This window comes from Lampris incognitus, chromosome 2 (genome assembly GCF_029633865.1).
Source record: "Lampris incognitus isolate fLamInc1 chromosome 2, fLamInc1.hap2, whole genome shotgun sequence".
Classification (NCBI taxonomy): Eukaryota; Metazoa; Chordata; class Actinopteri; order Lampriformes; family Lampridae; genus Lampris; species Lampris incognitus.
The window spans coordinates 105,213,461-105,232,940 of record NC_079212.1 but is presented as its reverse complement, the minus strand read 5'-3'; the positions used below and the strand labels follow the sequence as shown (position 1 = coordinate 105,232,940).

Here is a 19,480-nt window from a genome sequence, read left to right as displayed (position 1 = left end):
TCTCCTTGTCTTCCTTCCTCTGACCTGATGACACACCAAGTACCTTCCTAGCTGTCCCCCTCCCAATTTCTGCAGTAGTTGCCCAGCCATCTGGCAACACTTCACTACCAACCAGTGTTGATCATAACTCCTCCCCGAACTCCACACAACAGTCGTCCTTCTTCAACTTCCACCATTTGATCCTTGGCTCTGCCTTCACTCTCTTCCTATTCTTGGTCTCCAAAGTCATCCTACAGACCACCATCCGATGCTGCTTAGCTACATTCTCCCCTGTCACCACCTTGCAGTCGCCGATCCCTTTCAGATTGCACCTGTTACATAAGACATAGTCCACCTGTGTGCACCTTCCTCCACTCTTATATGTCACCCTGTGTTCCTCCCTCTGCTTGATCTATGGTCACGGTTGTTGGTAACCCAGAACTCGACTGATCCAGTATGGAAATCTGATTTATCATCCACATATTTGATTTGGCAAAGATTTTAAGCTGGATGCCCTTCCTGATGCCACCCTGACCATTTATCTGGGCTTGGGACCGGCACTAAGAATGCACTGGCTTTTGCATCCTCAGTGGCTGGGTTTAATTCTTACTTGAGTCTATATGGTCACTAAGTGCACAATTTTTTTGAACATGATCATAGGAACCTGTATTTCCACTAGTGTTTTTGTGAAAATGATAAAATTAGTAACCTGACGTGACTACCAACTAAATATAGTATGATACACAAATAGCTGTATCTCAAAAACTACAAGGTTATATATCAAATGATAGGTACTGTTGTATTCAGAACAACTTCACTTTCAATATTTTCTTTGATTCAGTGTAAATCTAATATTTAGCATGTCAAATAAATTTTAAGCTTTTTTATTTTTTGCATTTTAAAAGAAAATCAATTTTGTCTACCAATTAAGGCATGATAAATATGGGAAATCAAAAATGTTCATTTTGTCACATTTAGCCACGTCTTGACAGTTTCCACAGCAAATTTTGTGTTTCCACCTCTAACAGAAAAAATCCTGTGGGGTTATTTTTTAACATGCTGAATATAGTCATTAGTCATTAATGGATTAAAGATCCTTCCTTCTCTTGTCTACTCATGTTATACACCCTCCCGTAGGAGTTAAAGTGAATTTACAAGATGAAAAGAGATAAGTAATAGGATTGTAAGACAAGGCTTATCTAATATCTCATTCTAAACTTGACTAAATACCTGTTATCAAAAGCAAGCCATTTTAGGCAGTTTTTGTCTTAATTCGACAGGATCGCTGAAGACAGCATGGAAACGTGGGATAGGGAGAGGGAAAGACCTGCAGCAAAGGTTTTCAGTCAAAAGCAATCCCAGAATGCTGCGATCAGGCCTAAAATCATCATGTTCATTCTTATTCAGATGCTCCAAAACCTAACTTGTGTGTTTGTATTTTTTTTTTTTGGTTTTTTTTTGGGGGGGGGGGTTGTGCCATCTTTTCATCACCTGACATGAAATCAGTATCACAATTTACATGAGTCAGTAAAGAAAAATTGAAAGCTGATAGACTGTGCTCTACACTCACCGGCCACTTTATTAGGCACACCTGTCCAACTGCTCGTTAACGCAAATTTCTAATCAGCCAATCACATGGCAGCAACTCAGTGCATTTAGGCATGTAGACATGGTCAAGACGATCTGCTGCAGTTCAAACCGAGCATCAGAATGGGGAAGAAAGGTGATTTAAGTGACTTTGAACGTGGCATGGTTGTTGGTGCCAGACAGGCTGGTCTGAGTATTTCAGAAACTGCTGATCTACTGGGAATTTCACGCGCAACCATCTCTAGGGTTTACAGAGAATGGTCCGAAAAAGAGAAAATATCCAGTGAGCGGCAGTTCTGTGGGCGAAAATGCCTTGTTGATGCAAGAGGTCAGAGGAGAATGGCCAGACTGGTTCGAGCTGACAGAAAGGCAACAGTAACTCAAATAACCACTCATTACAACCGAGGTATGCAGAAGAGCATCTCTGAATGCACAACACGTCGAACCTTGAGGCAGATGGGCTACAGAAGCAGAAGACCACACCAGGTGCCACTCCTGTCAGCTAAGAACAGGAAACTGAGGCTACAATTCGCACAGGCTCACCAAAATTGGACAATAGAAGATTGGAAAAACGTTGCCTGGTCTGATGAGTCTCGATTTCTGCTGCGACATTCGGATGGTAGGGTCAGAATTTGGCGTCAACAACATGAAAGCATGGATCCATCCTGCCTTGTATCAATGGTTCAGGCTGGTGGTGGTGGTGTAATGGTGTGGGGGATATTTTCTTGGTACACTTTGGGCCCCTTAGTACCAATTGAGCATCATGTCAACGCCACAGCCTACCTGAGTATTGTTGCTGACCATGTCCATCCCTTTATGACCACAGTGTTCCCATCTTCTGATGGCTACTTCCAGCAGGATAACGCGCCATGTCATAAAGCTCGAATCATCTCAGACTGGTTTCTTGAACATGACAATGAGTTCACTGTACTCAAATGGCCTCCACAGTCACCAGATCTCAATCCAATAGAGCACCTTTGGGATGTGGTGATGCGTGATGCTATCATGTCAATATGGACCAAACTCTCTGAGGAATGTTTCCAGTACCTTGTTGAATCTATGCCACGAAGGATTAAGGCAGTTCTGAAGGCAAAAGGGGGTCCAACCCGGTACTAGCAGGGTGTACCTAATAAAGTGGCCAGTGAGTGTATGTGGGCTCTTGTTTGCTTGCCATTCTTCAGTTATGTGATAAACTGTCTCATCAAAAGTCAAATTCAAACAATGGCAGCTAGTGTTCATTTTATGTGAAGTAAAAGAAAGCCAAGTAGGGTAAATGAACTCATAAAAGAAAGTGCAAACTCCATCCTAACTAACCCTAACTTCAATCAAATTAATGATGATTATAAAATACATTTTGAAGGATGATGCAGTTAAAAAAGAAAAAGAATAGAAAATCAATGACACAATAACATCATCATTTGGGTAGCTGTTGCAAAAATAAAAATTAAATTAAATTAAAAAAAATAAAATGTGCAGAAAATAGCATATTGTCTGAAAGAACCCAAGATCTATCCTCAAAATATCAACTACACTGACAGTATCAAGGGACAAACAAACACAAAATAAAAATAAAAAAGACTTCAAAATATAAAGTAGGGCTTATTTCCAACTCCCAGTTGTCTGTCACAATGAATAACTCAATTTAGGGCCACTCAGTGTGCATACTAAGGAAGTACTGCACTAGTCCCAACAATACCGCAGCTCTCCATGTGTCCCCTCAGGGATCAATAAACCCTGCTGTCTGTTTGGTTCTGTTTTATCTCATGTACTGCTCTCCTAAATAAGAAGGGAAAAAGTCGGGCGTCTTATCTTTTTTGGATTATTGGATTTGATTTATGTTGCCCTACAAAGCCAAAGGACCAGCAAATGCAAGCGTGGGGAACTTTGAAAAAAATGGCTTTGTTGTTCCTCTCCTGCCACGACAAAGGGGTTGCTGTTGGAGAACTGCACTGACTGTCATTGTAGCAATGTTAGGTGTAAAGTCAGGGAGTACACAGGAGATTTGCTGCTGGGTCTCAGTTTTATGTTGGAATTAATACAGAAGGCAAATCAATGCTCTGTTACAGAGAGTGCAGGTTGGCAGCATTGGAATTGTTTCCTCCCTTTCTGGGACAAGTCCCACTGTCCATCAATAAAATGAATGACCTTGTTTGCCACTTACCAAAAGCATTTCATAATGTAATGTTTTTTTGGGGGGGATTTACGAAATGAAATCAAAACCCCAGCCATTTTTATTTACTTTTACTATTTTTGGGAGGTGGGGATTACTTACAGTATTATTATGCAACAACACATCATTAGTCAGGTTAAACCGGCCTGTCTCATGATGTCAAAATGTTTATCCTTGATTTCAATGCAGCTGCTCTGAAAAAAAAAAATTTAAAGAAAAAAAAAATTCTTTCATCACGAAAGCTGTAGGCTTATGAACTTTGCTGGCAGCAAAGCAAATGGTCTTAATTGCATTATTAGGTTAAATGCTATGGTTCTAACTAACATTTATGTTTACAAAAGGTAACTTGGTTGCTTCAGCTGTCACCATATCTTTAATGCTCTTATTATAATGCTGACTGTCCTTGTGTCTCTCTATGCACGGTTAAGGTCTTCGAGGCATCAGATTTTGGCTCTCACCCCCTGTTCTCTATGGCACAGGGAGGAATGGACCTGCAGCAAGTGAGTATAAACACCTGGGTTCAGGGGTCATATTTGTCAAGAGGCGAAGCAAAGGATTGGATTCTTCCAATCTTGTTGAAGGTGGAAATTGAAAATTTCAAAATGAATCTTTTTTTTTTAGGTTTGTACATAACTTTTTCCATGTTCAAATAAAAGCACTCCTATAAAAACCAATATACTCCCGACTGAAACCCCACACCCCATGGGTTTATGTCCCAGTATGTGTGAATTGAAGAGGATCCCATCAGCTGCAGTTGTCAACCAGGGACTTAGATTCGCTCTCAGTCAAAGCATGCTGGAATATAGTTTTTTTAAGGAGAATCACACTAAAATTCACATTACTTTCACAACCAAGAGGTTGCAGAGCTTTATCAGTTGAAACCCCTTTTTCTGTTGTCTCTGGCCCAAGAACCCTAAGGCTGTGGCCAAGCTGTTAGGGGATGGGGCTATTGACGTGCAAAGGAGAATGTGTAAAATATCAGGGTGCAATATCGTTGCATATTTTAGTTTTCAATCTGATCATCAGTTATTTAATTTGCATATTAGCTGTAGTCTACCCTGTCAAAATCTCAATATTGGTCATAGAGGATCTCTTGGTGAATGACAAGTTTACAACCTTAACAAGATGGGGCAAAAAATGAACGTCTTTCTCACTTTTGGTTTGTTTTTGGCACACAGGGACCCTGCAGCTAATTTCCCCCAGCAGAAAAAGGCTTAGTAAGGGAGTGGAGTTATGTATTCCCATTCCACCCAATGGGGGACAGAAAAACAACAATGTTGCACTTTGAGTGCTCTGGTGTTATTTCAGAAATAGTAGTGCAATTACCATAAAAATAAAAATAAAAAGTTAACAGCTTGAAAAAATATTACTTTCAGTTGACTTAATGTGGAAAAAATGTATGGTTGTCAATCATTTCACAAGGAGTTATTCTTTTTCAAGTGATGGACCCTTTTCTTTTCTTCGAACCAGGGACTGAGCCAAAGGATTAACGTTTAATCCCACTGTGATTGTGATGTGTAGTCTCAAAAAATAAAAATGTGCAACATAAGGTTGAGACAGTGAGGCATCTTATATGGCCACATTCTGCTTTGAGAGGCTTGATAAATATTTTTTGACTGGAAATTATTTTTAAAAAATAATGCATAAGGACTAGGTAATCCAAGTTAGATAAGGATGCATGCCCTGGAGAGAGAGGGTGGGGAGGAGAGGGTGGGGAGAAGACAGAGAGAGAGAGAGAGAGAGAGAGAGAGAAGGGATGAGATAAAATAAGAAGTGGGATTGAAAATGAAAGATGGACAAAAAAGGAGGGGAAAAAGGTACAGAGGAGGAACAGAAAAAAGAAAGGAAAACAGACAGAATGAGATATATTGAAGACCCAGAAATGGAAGAAGATTGCATTAAAACAAATTACCGAACATCTCCTGCTGTGTGTGGAGTCACTTTTATTCTGCTGGGTGAGTTACATCGCTCTTTAAAGAAAATAGAAGTGAACCATATCACACTCATTAGTGCCACCTACAGTGAGCACATCTGTTACGGGATAGTTTGTTTGAAGGCTGTTGGAGATAATTTGTCTATAAGAACCAGATTTAACTACAGCATAGAGTTTGGTTTTCTGGTAAAGGCCATACAGATATTAAAGTCATATAACTTCTGTTTGTACAAATTTGGCTTGTGTCATGGATTCAGTTTTACTGTAGAATTTACATCATGGTCAAAGAGTTCCTATCAAATAGTGACTGGTGAAAAGTGGAACAAAGTTGTTTAATTCACAGAAAGCATGACTCGCTCTGTGCTATCACAAAGAAACTGAATACTATGTAAACTCTTACTGACTAGTTATTTAGTAACCTCTTGCTTTCTCTTGTTTGTAACCTAGCCTGTTTATATGAGTAGATTGTAAACATTCAACATAGATCATATACAGTGTTAACCTTCTTATGATTTGCCTAGAACAAGTATTTGTGTCACTCTATGATTATGGGTAGAGCAGTTATGTTGATGATACTCCTCTATACATATTTAATCCATTGCCACAACTTCACAGCACACAGTCATAGTCATGAAAAACGTCTCAAGTAATTGTTTGTATAAAAAAGCATTTAAATAAGTTAGGGTTAGGGTATAGGGCGACACAGTGGCGCAGTGGTTAGCGCGGTTGTCTCACAGCAAGAGGGCCCTGGGTTCGAGCCCTGGGGTAGTCCAACCTTGGGGGTCATCTCAGGTCATCCTCTGTGTGGAGTTTGCGTGTTCTCCCTGTATCTTCGTGAGTTTCCTCCGGGTGCTCTGGTTTCCTCCCACAGTCCAAAGACATGTAAGTCAGGTGAACCAGCTGTACTAAATTGTCCGTAGGTGTGAATGTGAATGTGTGTGTGTGTGCGTGTGTATGTGTGTCACCCTGTCATGGCCTGGCAGCCTGTCCAGGGTGTCTCCCCACCTGCCCACCCTATGACTGCTGGAATAGGCTCCAGCATCCCCATGACCCAGAGAGCAGGATAAGCGGTTTGGATAATGGAATGGATGGTTAGGGTATATAATGCTAATAGGGTATTATTTTGTAGAGGCCAGTACATCACTGGATAGCTCAAGTCAAGTCCAAGTTCCAATGTTATCCCTGTATATTTTCCAGTGTTTTTTTTTAATGTTTTTTTATGTTTGTTTGTTTTGTTTGTTTTAATGTTAATAAAAAGGAATTTACTCTACAATAAGGTATTCACCAGCTGAAAAAATGTGCCGCCACACTAAAAAACATTTCGTGTAATGGTATGAATGTGAAATTAATCAGCCACGTGACCTACTGACCCAGAAAAAAGAAAAAAAACAGGCATGATTTTTAATTTTTCGAAGGCATATGTCTTTTTTTTACATTTCCTGTGAAAAGTCATTCAGCACACCTCAGTTAAGCTTGTATTTCTACAGGTTAGCTTGCTAAGCTGCTAGGCTACTGCTGCTGTTGTTTTTTTGTTTGTTTTTTCTGTGAAATTTTTCCTGATATTTTGCTCTTTTTTCTTTCCTCCAAAGTTTACATTTTTATTTTAAACAGCTATTGCCCATCTACTTTAACTACATTTTTCATGTGAAGTACTCTGTATATTGGAGTATATTGGAATAAAACGGTTTTAGTTGAATTTAAGATTATATTGTTGAGGCTACTTTAAATAATTCAGCTTATGCAAACTTTGCAGTTCAGTTTCTCGGATTCCTTATACAAACAGTTAACTCAACATTTATTAGATTTTAGTAGTTAGCACCGTCTTTGTGACAGGTGGCCTGGGAGTAGCATTCAAATCAAGGCTGGAGCACTGAGGTGCGGTGGTCACAAAAGACCTCAGGTGCAATTCCAGCCAATAATGTGCATCCATAATCAGCCATTTTTCTTGTCAAAGTGTCCCTGAGCAAAGCACAGAATCCCTTTTTACCCCACCAGTCTGCAGGAGGGCCATAAATCAATTTATGCTTGAAAATTTACTGTAAGTAGAATAGAATAGAATAGAACTTTATCATCAATATAAATTAGCTTTAGTCTTATCTCAATATATTAAAACCACACGCATACTATGCAGCCACATAAAACAAACAGTTAATGATATTGCTTTGATTTATTGAGGAGGTTGATTGCACTAGCGATAAAAGATCTTTTGTACAGGTTTTGTACAGAGCTATTTTCCTAAAAGCCTACAGTGTTTCAGCGTAAATTACTTTGCCGAGACTCTGGTATTTTATGGCAGCATTGCATAGTATAGCATAGCGTATAGCTTCATATGAAAATTGAATTTTGCTGTGAAAAACATCAGCAAAGAAATTCATGTAATCCATTATGGTCCATCAATCTTCCCGTTTTGCAACTCCATAAATGAAATGAATTTTGTCAATGTTGGTCTCATCACTAGAAGCTTAACCTGGAAAAGTTTGCCCAAGAACAGAAAAATCAGTGTTTTGGGTAGCAGATAAGGATAGTTTATGGACAAAGACAGGGAAAATTAATTGAATTTAATTTACTAAATGAACTCATTGTTTACGGACAGTTACTAAACTACTGGAGATTACCACTATTCTGTATATGCACCTGTATGTTTCCCCAACTCTCACACTATTTCTTTTATACTATTGTTACTTTGACTAAATTTGTAAAATAGAAATATGATTTGAATTGTACTTTGTGTGGCATAAAGTACTTCACATAATACTTTAAAGTGCAGCTTTCAACATGCCGAGTAATGCTAAGATGAACCTTAAGCAGTACAGAAAGGAGTTTGGACGCTGAAGGCATGGCACTACTGCTTTTCCATTAGGTTCAAGGAAATCTTTGAGTGCTTCTGCTAACTAAAGTATCATAAGCCTGAGAGCCTCTATGATTTTATTACATCCCCCTCTGATATGCCAAAAAGCAGCACTCTCAATATAAACGCCCTCACATTTTGAAGATGTATTGTTACACACTGATCATCTCTCTTAAGACTCTCAACTGCTGTCTGTTTGCTCAACTGGCTGAAACTATATAACAGCTACTTTTCTAAGACATAACAAAAGCAACCCGCCTGCAACAGACTACTGACCATAATAAATCCCCAGCAGTTGCATGCAAAAATATCCATTTTCCTCTCTGATTTTCCCGCGGTCTCTCCTCTCAATACCAGTGCAACTTTATGATGTGGCACCTTCGCAGATTAGGAGACACTTTTTTTTTTTAGTTTGTGTCCCTAGAGGGCTGTCACAAATTCTCAGAAAATCAAGCTCCAAGTGTCCGATTGAATTACAAAGCCTGAGTGATAGGCGGGCTGACATGCAGCCTATGAGGCAAATACAAACTAAGTGACTAACGTATCGGCTCGCCAATAAAAGCGCAGTGACTAACCGACTTTCAACCTGGCTGAATGACAAACTTACTTAAAGGAAGAAGATGTGGACAGATTCATGAAGATGGAAAGATTCATCAAGCGTCTCATTACAGAAAAGAAAAAAAATGGAAGCAGACAGACAGACCAAAACAGACAACAGACAAACTCCTAGACACACTCAGGTAGGCTGGCAAATCCACAAACCAACAGGCATAAACAGCATCGACAGGCAAATTCATGAACTATAACAAAGTCAGACAAGCCCAAGTCACAGTCGCACTTAACTTGCTGATCAGCTGTCTGTCTCTACGCTAAATGTTGTACCAGGGGCAGACAGACAACAGGATGCTCAGACAGGTGTACAAGGAAACAGGTAAAAGAGGGTGACGGGCGGTGTCACTCCATCACACTGACAGCTCTGCTCTCTTCATAGCCAGCTGTTGCTAAGTGGTGTGAAGTTGTCTCTCTGTGTGTGTGTGTGTGTGTGTGTGTGTGTGTGTGTGTGTGTGTGTGTGTGTGTGTGTGTGTGTGTGTGTGTGTCAGACCCTCCGTCTGGCAGGCAAGCAGCCTTGGTAGTGTCAACCAAGACATCAGCAGTGCTAGCTAACGGAGGCTCTGCTTGGATGATGGAAGATTTTGAGAGGGATTGACAGGGTGAACGCAGGATGGAAGGAATGATAGAACCAAGGAGAGAGAGAGAGAGAGAGAGAGAGAGAGAGAGAGAGAGAGAGAGAGAGAGAGAGAGAGAGAGAGAGAGAGAGAGAGAGAGAGAGAGAGAGAGAGAGAGAGAGAGAGAGAGAGAGAGAGAGAGAGAGAGAGAGAGAGAGAACAAGACAGGCACCAGGTAGGAATTGGGGGAGAAAAAGGAGGGAAGGAAGAAAGGGAGAGAGGGGCAAGATTAGCGATAAGGGGGCACTGTGCTATGGATTAAAGAGAGAATGGATAGGAAGGAGAGAGAGGGGGTTAATGAAGGAGGAGAGATGTAGACAGAAGGTTAAAAGAAAGATGAAGGCAGGAGGAACGGGACAGGATCAATAGATAGAGGAGATGAGAGGAAAGAGATCAAAGAAGCAAAGGAGGAAGGGGGATTGAGGGATGGCACGGGGAGGCAGAAGATATGGGGACAGAGCAATAGTAGGAACAGATAAAGGAAAATGAGATGAGAGAAGAATAGATGATAGAGGGCTGATGGAGAAGGGGGGGTATAGAGGAGAAAAAGAGAGCTAGTGGTGGATGTAGAGAGATCGGGTGGTGGAGGAAAAGAGGGAGGCAGGAGAGAAGGGTGACAAAAAGGACAGGCGGGAGAAAGATGGGGGGGAGGGGAGAGTTGGTCCAGAGTTAAGCGGTTATATTGCACGATTAATGCTTTTTATTTATTATTTACAGCCAAGCCGTGTACATTCTAGAAAGTATATCGATAGATAGATGGATAGAGTGTGAGAGAGAGAGAGAGAGAGAGAGAGAGAGAGAGAGAGAGAGAGAGAGAGAGAGAGAGAGAGAGAGAGAGAGAGAGAGAGAGAGAGAGAGAGAGGAGAGGTGACGTGTGACATCATGGAAAGCAGGGGTTAATTTCTTTGGATGAGGTTGCCAGCCAAGTCTTTCTTTTTGCTGGGAGATTCATGTACACTTGACACTGGTCCTGTCCTGGGGTTTACTCCTAAAGTAAGTATAACCAGGGGGCTGTTCCTATAAATAAGATCATGATGACATAAAACATGATGACACAGCCAAATGCTGGCAGAGGCTAAACTAGTGAGGAGGCTAGTAAAAGTTATTATGTTAATCAATTTAGGAAGTAAAAAGGTCATTGAGATACAGAATAAGCAAGTATGGGAGATAGTATGTGAAAGTAATGACGCTGTTAACTAATTGTTTTCTCAAGTTAATACTAGCTAAGTAATGCACTGAGTAAGTAATATGAGACACAGAGTGATAAGCCTTTATGTACAGTGGAAGCCAAATCACATTTAATACTTTTGGGGGGGTTTTTTTTTTTTTTTTTTGTTTTTTTTTTTTTTTTGGTTTTTTGGGGGGGGGGGATGCCTTACATTTCCTAAATGGTGAAAATAAAGTTTTGCATTTGTGTATATAATAGAAAAGTAGTGTATAAAGTAGAACGACAGGAGAGGATGCTCTGTCAGGGTATGATCCTCGAGCACACACGGGACTCCAGAGGAGGATGTAACAACCTGCTGTCCTCAGGTTATTAATCACACATTGTGTACCAGTAAAGTTACCATTCTCTTCTTTTGTATGTTTGCGTAAAAGGTTTATCAGAGAAGGAACCTGTTTTTGAAAAACTGATGTGTGAATATGAAATCGAAACTTTCATCTATGGGCATTCATATCTTTAGTGAAACTCTTCCTAAATGGTCAGATTGGTACTTTATACCGGTACAGATCTCTTTCGCATGCTGTACTGACTGTCCATCAAGCAAGGAGACTATACATGTACATATATGACTTCAGATTTTCTGATGGAAGTATACATTAACTGATGTTATATTCATAATTAGGTAGCACGGTGGCGCGGTCGCCTCACAGTAAGAAGGTCCTGGGTTCGAGCCCCGGGGTTCTCCAAGCTTGGGGGTCGTCCCGGGTCATCCTCTGTGTGGAGTTTGCATTTTCTCCCCGTGTCTGCATGGGTTTCCTCCGAGTGCTCCGGGTTCCTCTCACAGTCCAAAGCCATGTAGATGAGGTGAATCGGCCATACTAAATTGTCCCTAAGAGTGTGTGTGTGTGTGTGTGTGGGGGGGGGGGCAGTGATGGCCTGGCAGCCTGTCCAGGGTGTTTCCCTGCCTGCCGCCCAATGAATGCTGGGATAGGCTCCAGCATCCTGCGACCCCGGTTGGGATGAGCGGCTTGGATAATGGATGGATATTCATAATTAAGCACTTGTGCTTTGAACTCAGACACATCAATGTTAAGGTCCACCCACTGTCATGAATGCTAATTTCCAGGCATATGTGCAGATTAAGGAGACTCATTGTAATATTTAGGTGATCAACCTATATTGTGTGCCACCCAAGTGCCCCTTTTTTATTGCCTCACTTGGGTCAGACATTATGCTGTTTGGGAACATGTGTTAGTCCAAAAAAAAAAAAAACCCAAAAAAACTCCCCAAAAAAACAGCCACAGTTATGCCAGCCTGCTACATCTCCGACTTTATATATGCATCCATCCATATCCAACCACTTATCTGCTCTCAGCGTTGCGGGGGATGCTGGAGCATATCCCAGCAGTCATTGGGTGGCAGGCGGGGAGGCAGGGAGACAGATACCCTGGAAGAAGGGGCTGCCAGGCCATCACAGGACCTTCACACACACATATATGAAGCAAATAATTAATATGTATGACTGTATTGATGTGGAAGCACTAGCCTGCTGATGTTGTGATCCAACCTGTTCTATAAATATGTCCTGAGGTATACATGCAAACAAAGGGAGACTCATTAATGCAACAAGGAGGCCGACCAGACTCGGGTCGAAAATCTGTCTCTGCTTATGGTCCAAGCTCTCCCCCCACAAATAAAGCTCCACATATCCCAGTGATGTGCTGAACCGCAGGGACACGTGCAGACCCACACACCAAGGCTCCTCTTTTGCTTTTTTGCATGTACAATAAGACTCTTGAATACACACATGCACACAAACACACACACACACACACACACTCTCTCTCTCTCTCACATCATCCTCTCCCCAGCCCCGCAGCCTGCCTGAACACCATCGTAGGGGTTTCTTGTCTTTGAAGTTGGGTTTGTGCAGAGTTTAAGGTTTAGGAAGCCCTCTAGATCCCTTTAGTTCAAGATCTCTGAGAGTTGAACCCAAGTGCTTTTAGGAGACGTCACGCAGGAGGACACACAGCACTGTCAGGCAGAAAAGAAAAGTCAAATTATAGCTGATGAAGTTGTTTTGCCATCATTTTTTTTTGTTGCACAGACCTTTCAGCTGCAGCAGCACAAAGGCAAAGTAACTTGTTTATCTACGTGATAAGTAGAGAACCGTGGGCTGATTTGCCCCCATGTCATGACAGAAACATTGCAGTCATTTCATGCTTGTAGAATTTTAATCTAATGGTCTTTGTTTTTCTCTTCTCTTCCCATTGCAGACTTATGCTGTTCAGAGCCAGTATGGCATTCTCACTCAGAGGTGAGAAATGACAGCATGACCACTTTGCTGTATTCATGTTGCTTTCATTGTAGAAATGCTTCAAACTAGATTTTGATTTGTTTTTTTAACTGTTATGCTCTGTTCCTACTTTGTCCTTCTACCACCTTTTTATTTTTTACTAATTTATCCATCTCTCTCTCATTCTCATCTTGCACACATCATCCTCTTTATGACTATGTAATCTATTTTTTATTCTCTCTCGCTTTTTACTTTGACTTATTTGTTTTGTTATGCTCTCCTTCTCACTCCTCTCTCGCAGCTCGCAAAGCTACATCAGTTGTCGATGCAGCAACAGGGTCTGGCCCCCCATCAGCCAAGCAGCTACACAGTCCTAACCGGTACACACACACACACACACACACACACACAGCTAAATCATTTCTCAGACATACTAAATCGAGAGTTTTGAAGCCACTTTATGCCATCAACTTACAAAAGGCAAAATTACACCATTGTTTTTTTCTGGGGAACCTTTCGTGGTGGTTAGAATCTACATTACAGGTAGCAGAGATGAACATGCTGCATTGGTCCTTGGGAGTGACTAGAAAAAACTGAAAGAGAAACTAAGAAGTGAGAGCTATGTTCAAGAGCAGAGGAATGTATGAGAAGTTGAGCGAGACAAGATCAAGATATTTTGGACATGTACAGAGAGGAGGCATAGACTATATAGGAAAGAAGGTATCGGTCCTGGAAATACCAGGCAAAAGAAAAAGAGAAAGACCAATAAAAAGATGGAGAGACCAGATAGAGGAGGACATGAGGAGGGTTGGACTGCGGGAGACGGATGTGTCAGACAGAAAGCTATGGAGGGCAAAAATCCACTGTGGCGGCCCCTGAGAAATAGGGAACAAGCTGAAAGAAGAAGAAGAAGATTTTTTCTTGGGAACCACTGGAGTTGCATTGAGGGACCCTGAGTGCCACTTTAAAAACCAGTGAAAAATAGAGAAAATCCAGCCTGAAAAGGTATTATGTAGTATCCATTGACACATGTTCCAGGCATATATTTCAAAATCTCATGCCCAGTAGGGATTTCGGGTGATGCACAGCCTCCCTACTTACTGCACACTGCCCCATGCTGCTGACCTGGTATATCCTGAATACCTAATAATATGCAATTTTAATAATGTGTTAAGTCAATGATGCCCTTTAGCAGACTGTCAATGTATGTTATGCATTCATATGTGTAATTTAAAAATCTTGAAACCGCAGATATGTAGAAATCACTGTATGTTAATACCTATCCTAGTGAGAAACTTTCTAATTAGAATTCTGTTCCTTCTTTTTAGTATCATATTGAAATTCTGATTGGATGATTTATTGCCTTATTTATATCCTTTCATTATCTTTTACACTTTTCACCAACCCAGGCCTCTTTCGCATACTTTGTAATGACTCAAATTCCCCTCAGGGATCAGCGAAGTTCATCCCATCTTTTATAAGCCGTGTGACCTGGCCCTGGATCCATGGTACTAAACAGCGCTCATGTTCTTCTGAAACCCCTAAATTTGTTTTGAATGGGTATCATCAGACTTTTGGAAGTCATTGAACTGGAGTAACAGTGAAACTTTTTTCCATTCAAGATATATGAGTTGGAAAATAAATCTTACACATGCTGAAGTGAAGCCCCCCCCCCGCCCAACCCACCCACCCGCTAGACAGCAGTGTGAACCATTCCAGACATAGCTCATTTTAGGCCAGGGTCAGTTCACCACATTTTTGCGAATACATACTTCAATGTGAAAGACATTGCTGCTTTGTCATGCAATTTTTTTCAAGCAAATGCCCACCACACGCACGCACACGTGTGCGCGCGCGCGCACACACACACACACACACACACACAATGAGAATGGGAGAATTATCATCTAGGGTTATGGATGGCTGATTATTCCATTATGTCCCAGGTATTAACTCAACGGGCAGGGACACATACAGATGTATCCTTTCACTCACAAACACTAAACACACACTCAGCCAGCCACAGACAAAAAACATTTACACACACACAAACGCACACGCATGCACATATTCATTCACTGACATGCAAAAGCCAATTCTGAACCTCTGTGCACTTACAAAGAAACAAACACGATGCTCACATATACACTACCGTTCAAAAGTTTGGGATCACCCAAACAATTTCGTGTTTTCCATGAAAAGTCACACTTATTCACCACCATATGTTGTGAAATGAATAGAAAATAGAGTCAAGACATTGACAAGGTTAGAAATAATGATTTGTATTTGAAATAAGATTTTTTTACATCAAACTTTGCTTTCGTCAAAGAATCCTCCATTTGCAGCAATTACAGCATTGCAGATCTTTGGCATTCTAGCTGTTAATTTGTTGAGGTAATCTGGAGAAATTGCACCCCACGCTTCCAGAAGCAGCTCCCACAAGTTGGATTGGTTGGATGGGCACTTCTTTGAGCAGATTGAGTTTCTGGAGCATCACATTTGTGGGGTCAATTAAACGCTCAAAATGGCCAGAAAAAGAGAACTTTCATCTGAAACTCGACAGTCTATTCTTGTTCTTAGAAATGAAGGCTATTCCATGCGAGAAATTGCTAAGAAATTGAAGATTTCCTACCTCGGTGTGTACTACTCCCTTCAGAGGACAGCACAAACAGGCTCTAACCAGAGTAGAAAAAGAAGTGGGAGGCCGCGTTGCACAACTGAGCAAGAAGATAAGTACATTAGAGTCTCTAGTTTGAGAAACAGACGCCTCACAGGTCCCCAACTGGCATCTTCATTAAATAGTACCTGTTAGAGCCTGTTTGTGCTGTCCTCTGAAGGGAGTAGTACACACCGGTGTAGGAAATCTTCAATTTCTTAGCAATTTCTCGCATGGAATAGACTTCATTTCTAAGAACAAGAATAGACTGTCGAGTTTCAGATGAAAGTTCTCTTTTTCTGGCCATTTTGAGCGTTTAATTGACCCCACAAATGTGATGCTCCAGAAACTCAATCTGCTCAAAGAAGTGCCCATCCAACCAATCCAACTTGTGGGAGCTGCTTCTGGAAGCGTGGGGTGCAATTTCTCCAGATTACCTCAACAAATTAACAGCTAGAATGCCAAAGATCTGCAATGCTGTAATTGCTGCAAATGGAGGATTCTTTGACGAAAGCAAAGTTTGATGTAAAAAAATCTTATTTCAAATACAAATCATTATTTCTAACCTTGTCAATGTCTTGACTCTATTTTCTATTCATTTCACAACATATGGTGGTGAATAAGTGTGACTTTTCATGGAAAACACGAAATTGTTTGGGTGATCCCAAACTTTTGAACGGTAGTGTATGAGACGTTGTTTAGGCCATAAATCATACTTGCTCTTACACACACCATCATACTCTCTCTCACACACATCATCCTTTTCATTGACACACACCATCATACTCTCTCGCACACACCACCCTTTTCATTCACACACACCATCATACTCTCTCACATACACAATGTGTGAAAGTTTGATTGAAACACAAGGCAGTTTAGAGTTTCTATTCCAGGTTGACTTAAATCCTTAATACCATGGTCTGGGCCAATACTTGATTCTGATTAGCTGGAAGCTGTGTTAAACCCATGAAATGCATGAGTAGTTCTAGTTCTAATCATTGTTCTAAATTCATAAGGGCTTTGACAAGGTACGCGGTAATCGCCCGCAAACTCGCGTTGCCTCTCTTCAGCACGCTTCGCTCCTCATAGAAAAGGTTTTTTTTCTTTCTTTTTTAGGATCTAAATTCAAAGTAAAGGTGTATTTATGTCACTCTACTCAATCCAGTTCAAGTATTTTTATGCTGAGCAGGTACATTGTTATGCTAAATAGGATAGCACAAGTAAGCCTCAGTGTTTAAATGTTAGTTTAATTTCTTTGTTGTACATTATGTCGTCTCTTGCCTCATCCTATAACTCAACTCCACCATTTACATCAAATTGAAGAAATATCCAAAGAAAAAAAAAATCTAAATTAAAGGGAGCAGCTAAACTAATGATGTTTCCCTTCTATGTCCTCTCTCTCTCTTCTTATTCCCTGCTTTCTCTACCTGTCTTTTTCTCTCTCTCAGGAGGGGTGGAAGCGAATTCCCAAACCACATCTCAGGAGCTGCTCATTCCAAATGACGTAAGCCCCACTTCCCCAACCACAACCCCCAAAAATAGGAAAAGATCTCATTTGTGTTCATGCACTGTCAAGCAATGTTGAGGACCTGCTGTTCATAGCCAATTAAAGTATCGGTGAGAGGTTGTAATTCTCTGTAATGATATTTTGAGAACAGGCATGGCCACATGAAATGTACCCATGCATGCACACATGCAGTGAGACACTAGTGTGCACGCACACACACACAACATACACACACACACAAACTCAAACTCCAACACTGCTATATAAATCACTCCACCTAAATGCGCAGCACAGTGTTTTAGTACTTAGTTAGCACTGTCACCACATGACAAGCGTGTCCTGGATTTGATCCCTGCCCATTTGTGTGGAGTTTGCATGTTCTCCACATATTTGTGTGGGTTTCGGTCCAAGGTCATGCAGGTTAGATGAACTGCAGTTTCTAATTGTTCTTAGGTATGAATGGTGTGTGTGTGTGTGTGTGTGTGTGTGTGTGTGTGTGTGTGTGTGTGTGTGTGTGTGTGTGCGTGCGTGTTCATGATGGAATGGCAGCCTGTCCATGGTGTCTCCTTGTTCTCTTCCCAGTGCATGCTGGGATAGATCCCATCCCCCTACAACCCTGATTTGGGTTAAGTGGGTATAGATAATGGATGGATGGATGGATGGATGGATGGATGGATGGATGGATGGATGGATGGATGGATGGATGGATGGATGGATGGATGAGTTGCTCTCAGCAGCTAGTCAGGAATGTGGCACATCATTGGGCCTTGGTCTTCCATAGCTGTCTGCATTACATTCACATTTTAGGTGTTAATCAGTCATTTCTATCCAGAGAGACTTAGATAAAGTATGAACCCATGGCGTGTTTGTTATTGTTCCCTTGCAACATGAATCCATTCCTATTTCCTTGTGTGACTATGTGTCTCTCCTCCAATTCTGTTCAAGGCTCAAGGCTGCTTTTCTTCTCCCTCTTCTCTCTTCCTGCCCGTCTCCCTGTCGTAGAAGAATGTCAGTGGTGTCAGGCTATTTGCAGGAGCTTTAGTGACTCGCCCCTCCTTTCTTCCACCCCTTCATTTCTTCCCTTTCCTTCTCATCTATTTTCTCTCCTTCAGTCACACTTTTTATGGATGCCCCCCCCCGCCCGCCTCCCACTGACACTGCATTTCTACATTTACATTATGAAAGCTAATCTGCAACTCAGACTAATCCACAAAACCCATGGCTCTGAATAGGACTCTGTAGAGTTCATATCAGGACTGTTGTGGGGCTCAAACTAATGACCTGCAGTGAACGAGACAGTCCGTCTAAACCTGAGGCCACCCTGCTGGCCCTCCTACTCGCTCTACCTATCAGTCAGTAAATCATGGAGGTTTGCAATGTTTGTTCTTAGGAAACAAAACTGAAGTCAGAGTCAGGATCCTACTCCTTATAATCGAAAGCTGACCTGATGGATTGAAAACATGTGTAAACATAACACCAGAGTATAACGATATATTTTACAACAATGTTAACATAAGTTTGTTATTCTCTGTATGCTGAAAAAATAAAGGTGTGTATATAAATACAGGTATTGTAGAATATATATGGATATACCAAATACATAGCATTAGCGCAAATATTAGATCATGCCCATAAAGTTGCACAGTAGGTACTGCTCTATCTATACGCTGATGCAGCTGATATTTCCAGACTAATAATAGTGAGGCTGCTGACAATATTGTTTTTTTTTTAAGTACATTACAACTTTGAGCAAGGGATGAATGTTGAAGGTGTTCCCAGCTTACACAAGTATAGGCTGGGATATTTTACATACTGTACATATAACCCTTTATATCACCCTTGCTGCCTCCTTCATCCTCTCTCTCCCTAACTCGGCTCATCTATCAATGAGCGTTAGAGGCAGTCATTATGTCTGTCAGTGTGTGGTTGCTCGGTGCCTCTTCCCTACTGTCAAAAACACTGCGGGATTAATACACAGCAACTGACTTCCAGTCTGTCATCCCTCCCTCCCTCTCTCTCTCTCTCTCTCTCTCTCTCTCTCTCTCTAACTCTCTCACTCACCCGCATGTACAAATGCACGCATGGTCTCTCTCTCGCTCTCACTCTCAC

At 41.3% G+C, this 19,480-nt stretch overlaps 1 protein-coding gene across 1 annotated transcript in view; it reads left to right on the top strand.

Annotated features, from left to right (window-relative positions):
* The window catches only part of pcbp4 (poly(rC) binding protein 4), a 216,550-nt gene that overhangs the window by 181,681 nt on the left and 15,389 nt on the right, over positions 1-19,480 (top strand). Inside the window, exons 9-12 of the mRNA XM_056273421.1 lie at positions 4,165-4,236; positions 13,186-13,214; positions 13,494-13,585; positions 17,313-17,368. Coding sequence (XP_056129396.1) covers positions 4,165-4,236; positions 13,186-13,214; positions 13,494-13,585; positions 17,313-17,368 — 249 coding nt within the window. The remainder of the gene's footprint in view (positions 1-4,164; positions 4,237-13,185; positions 13,215-13,493; positions 13,586-17,312; positions 17,369-19,480) is intronic.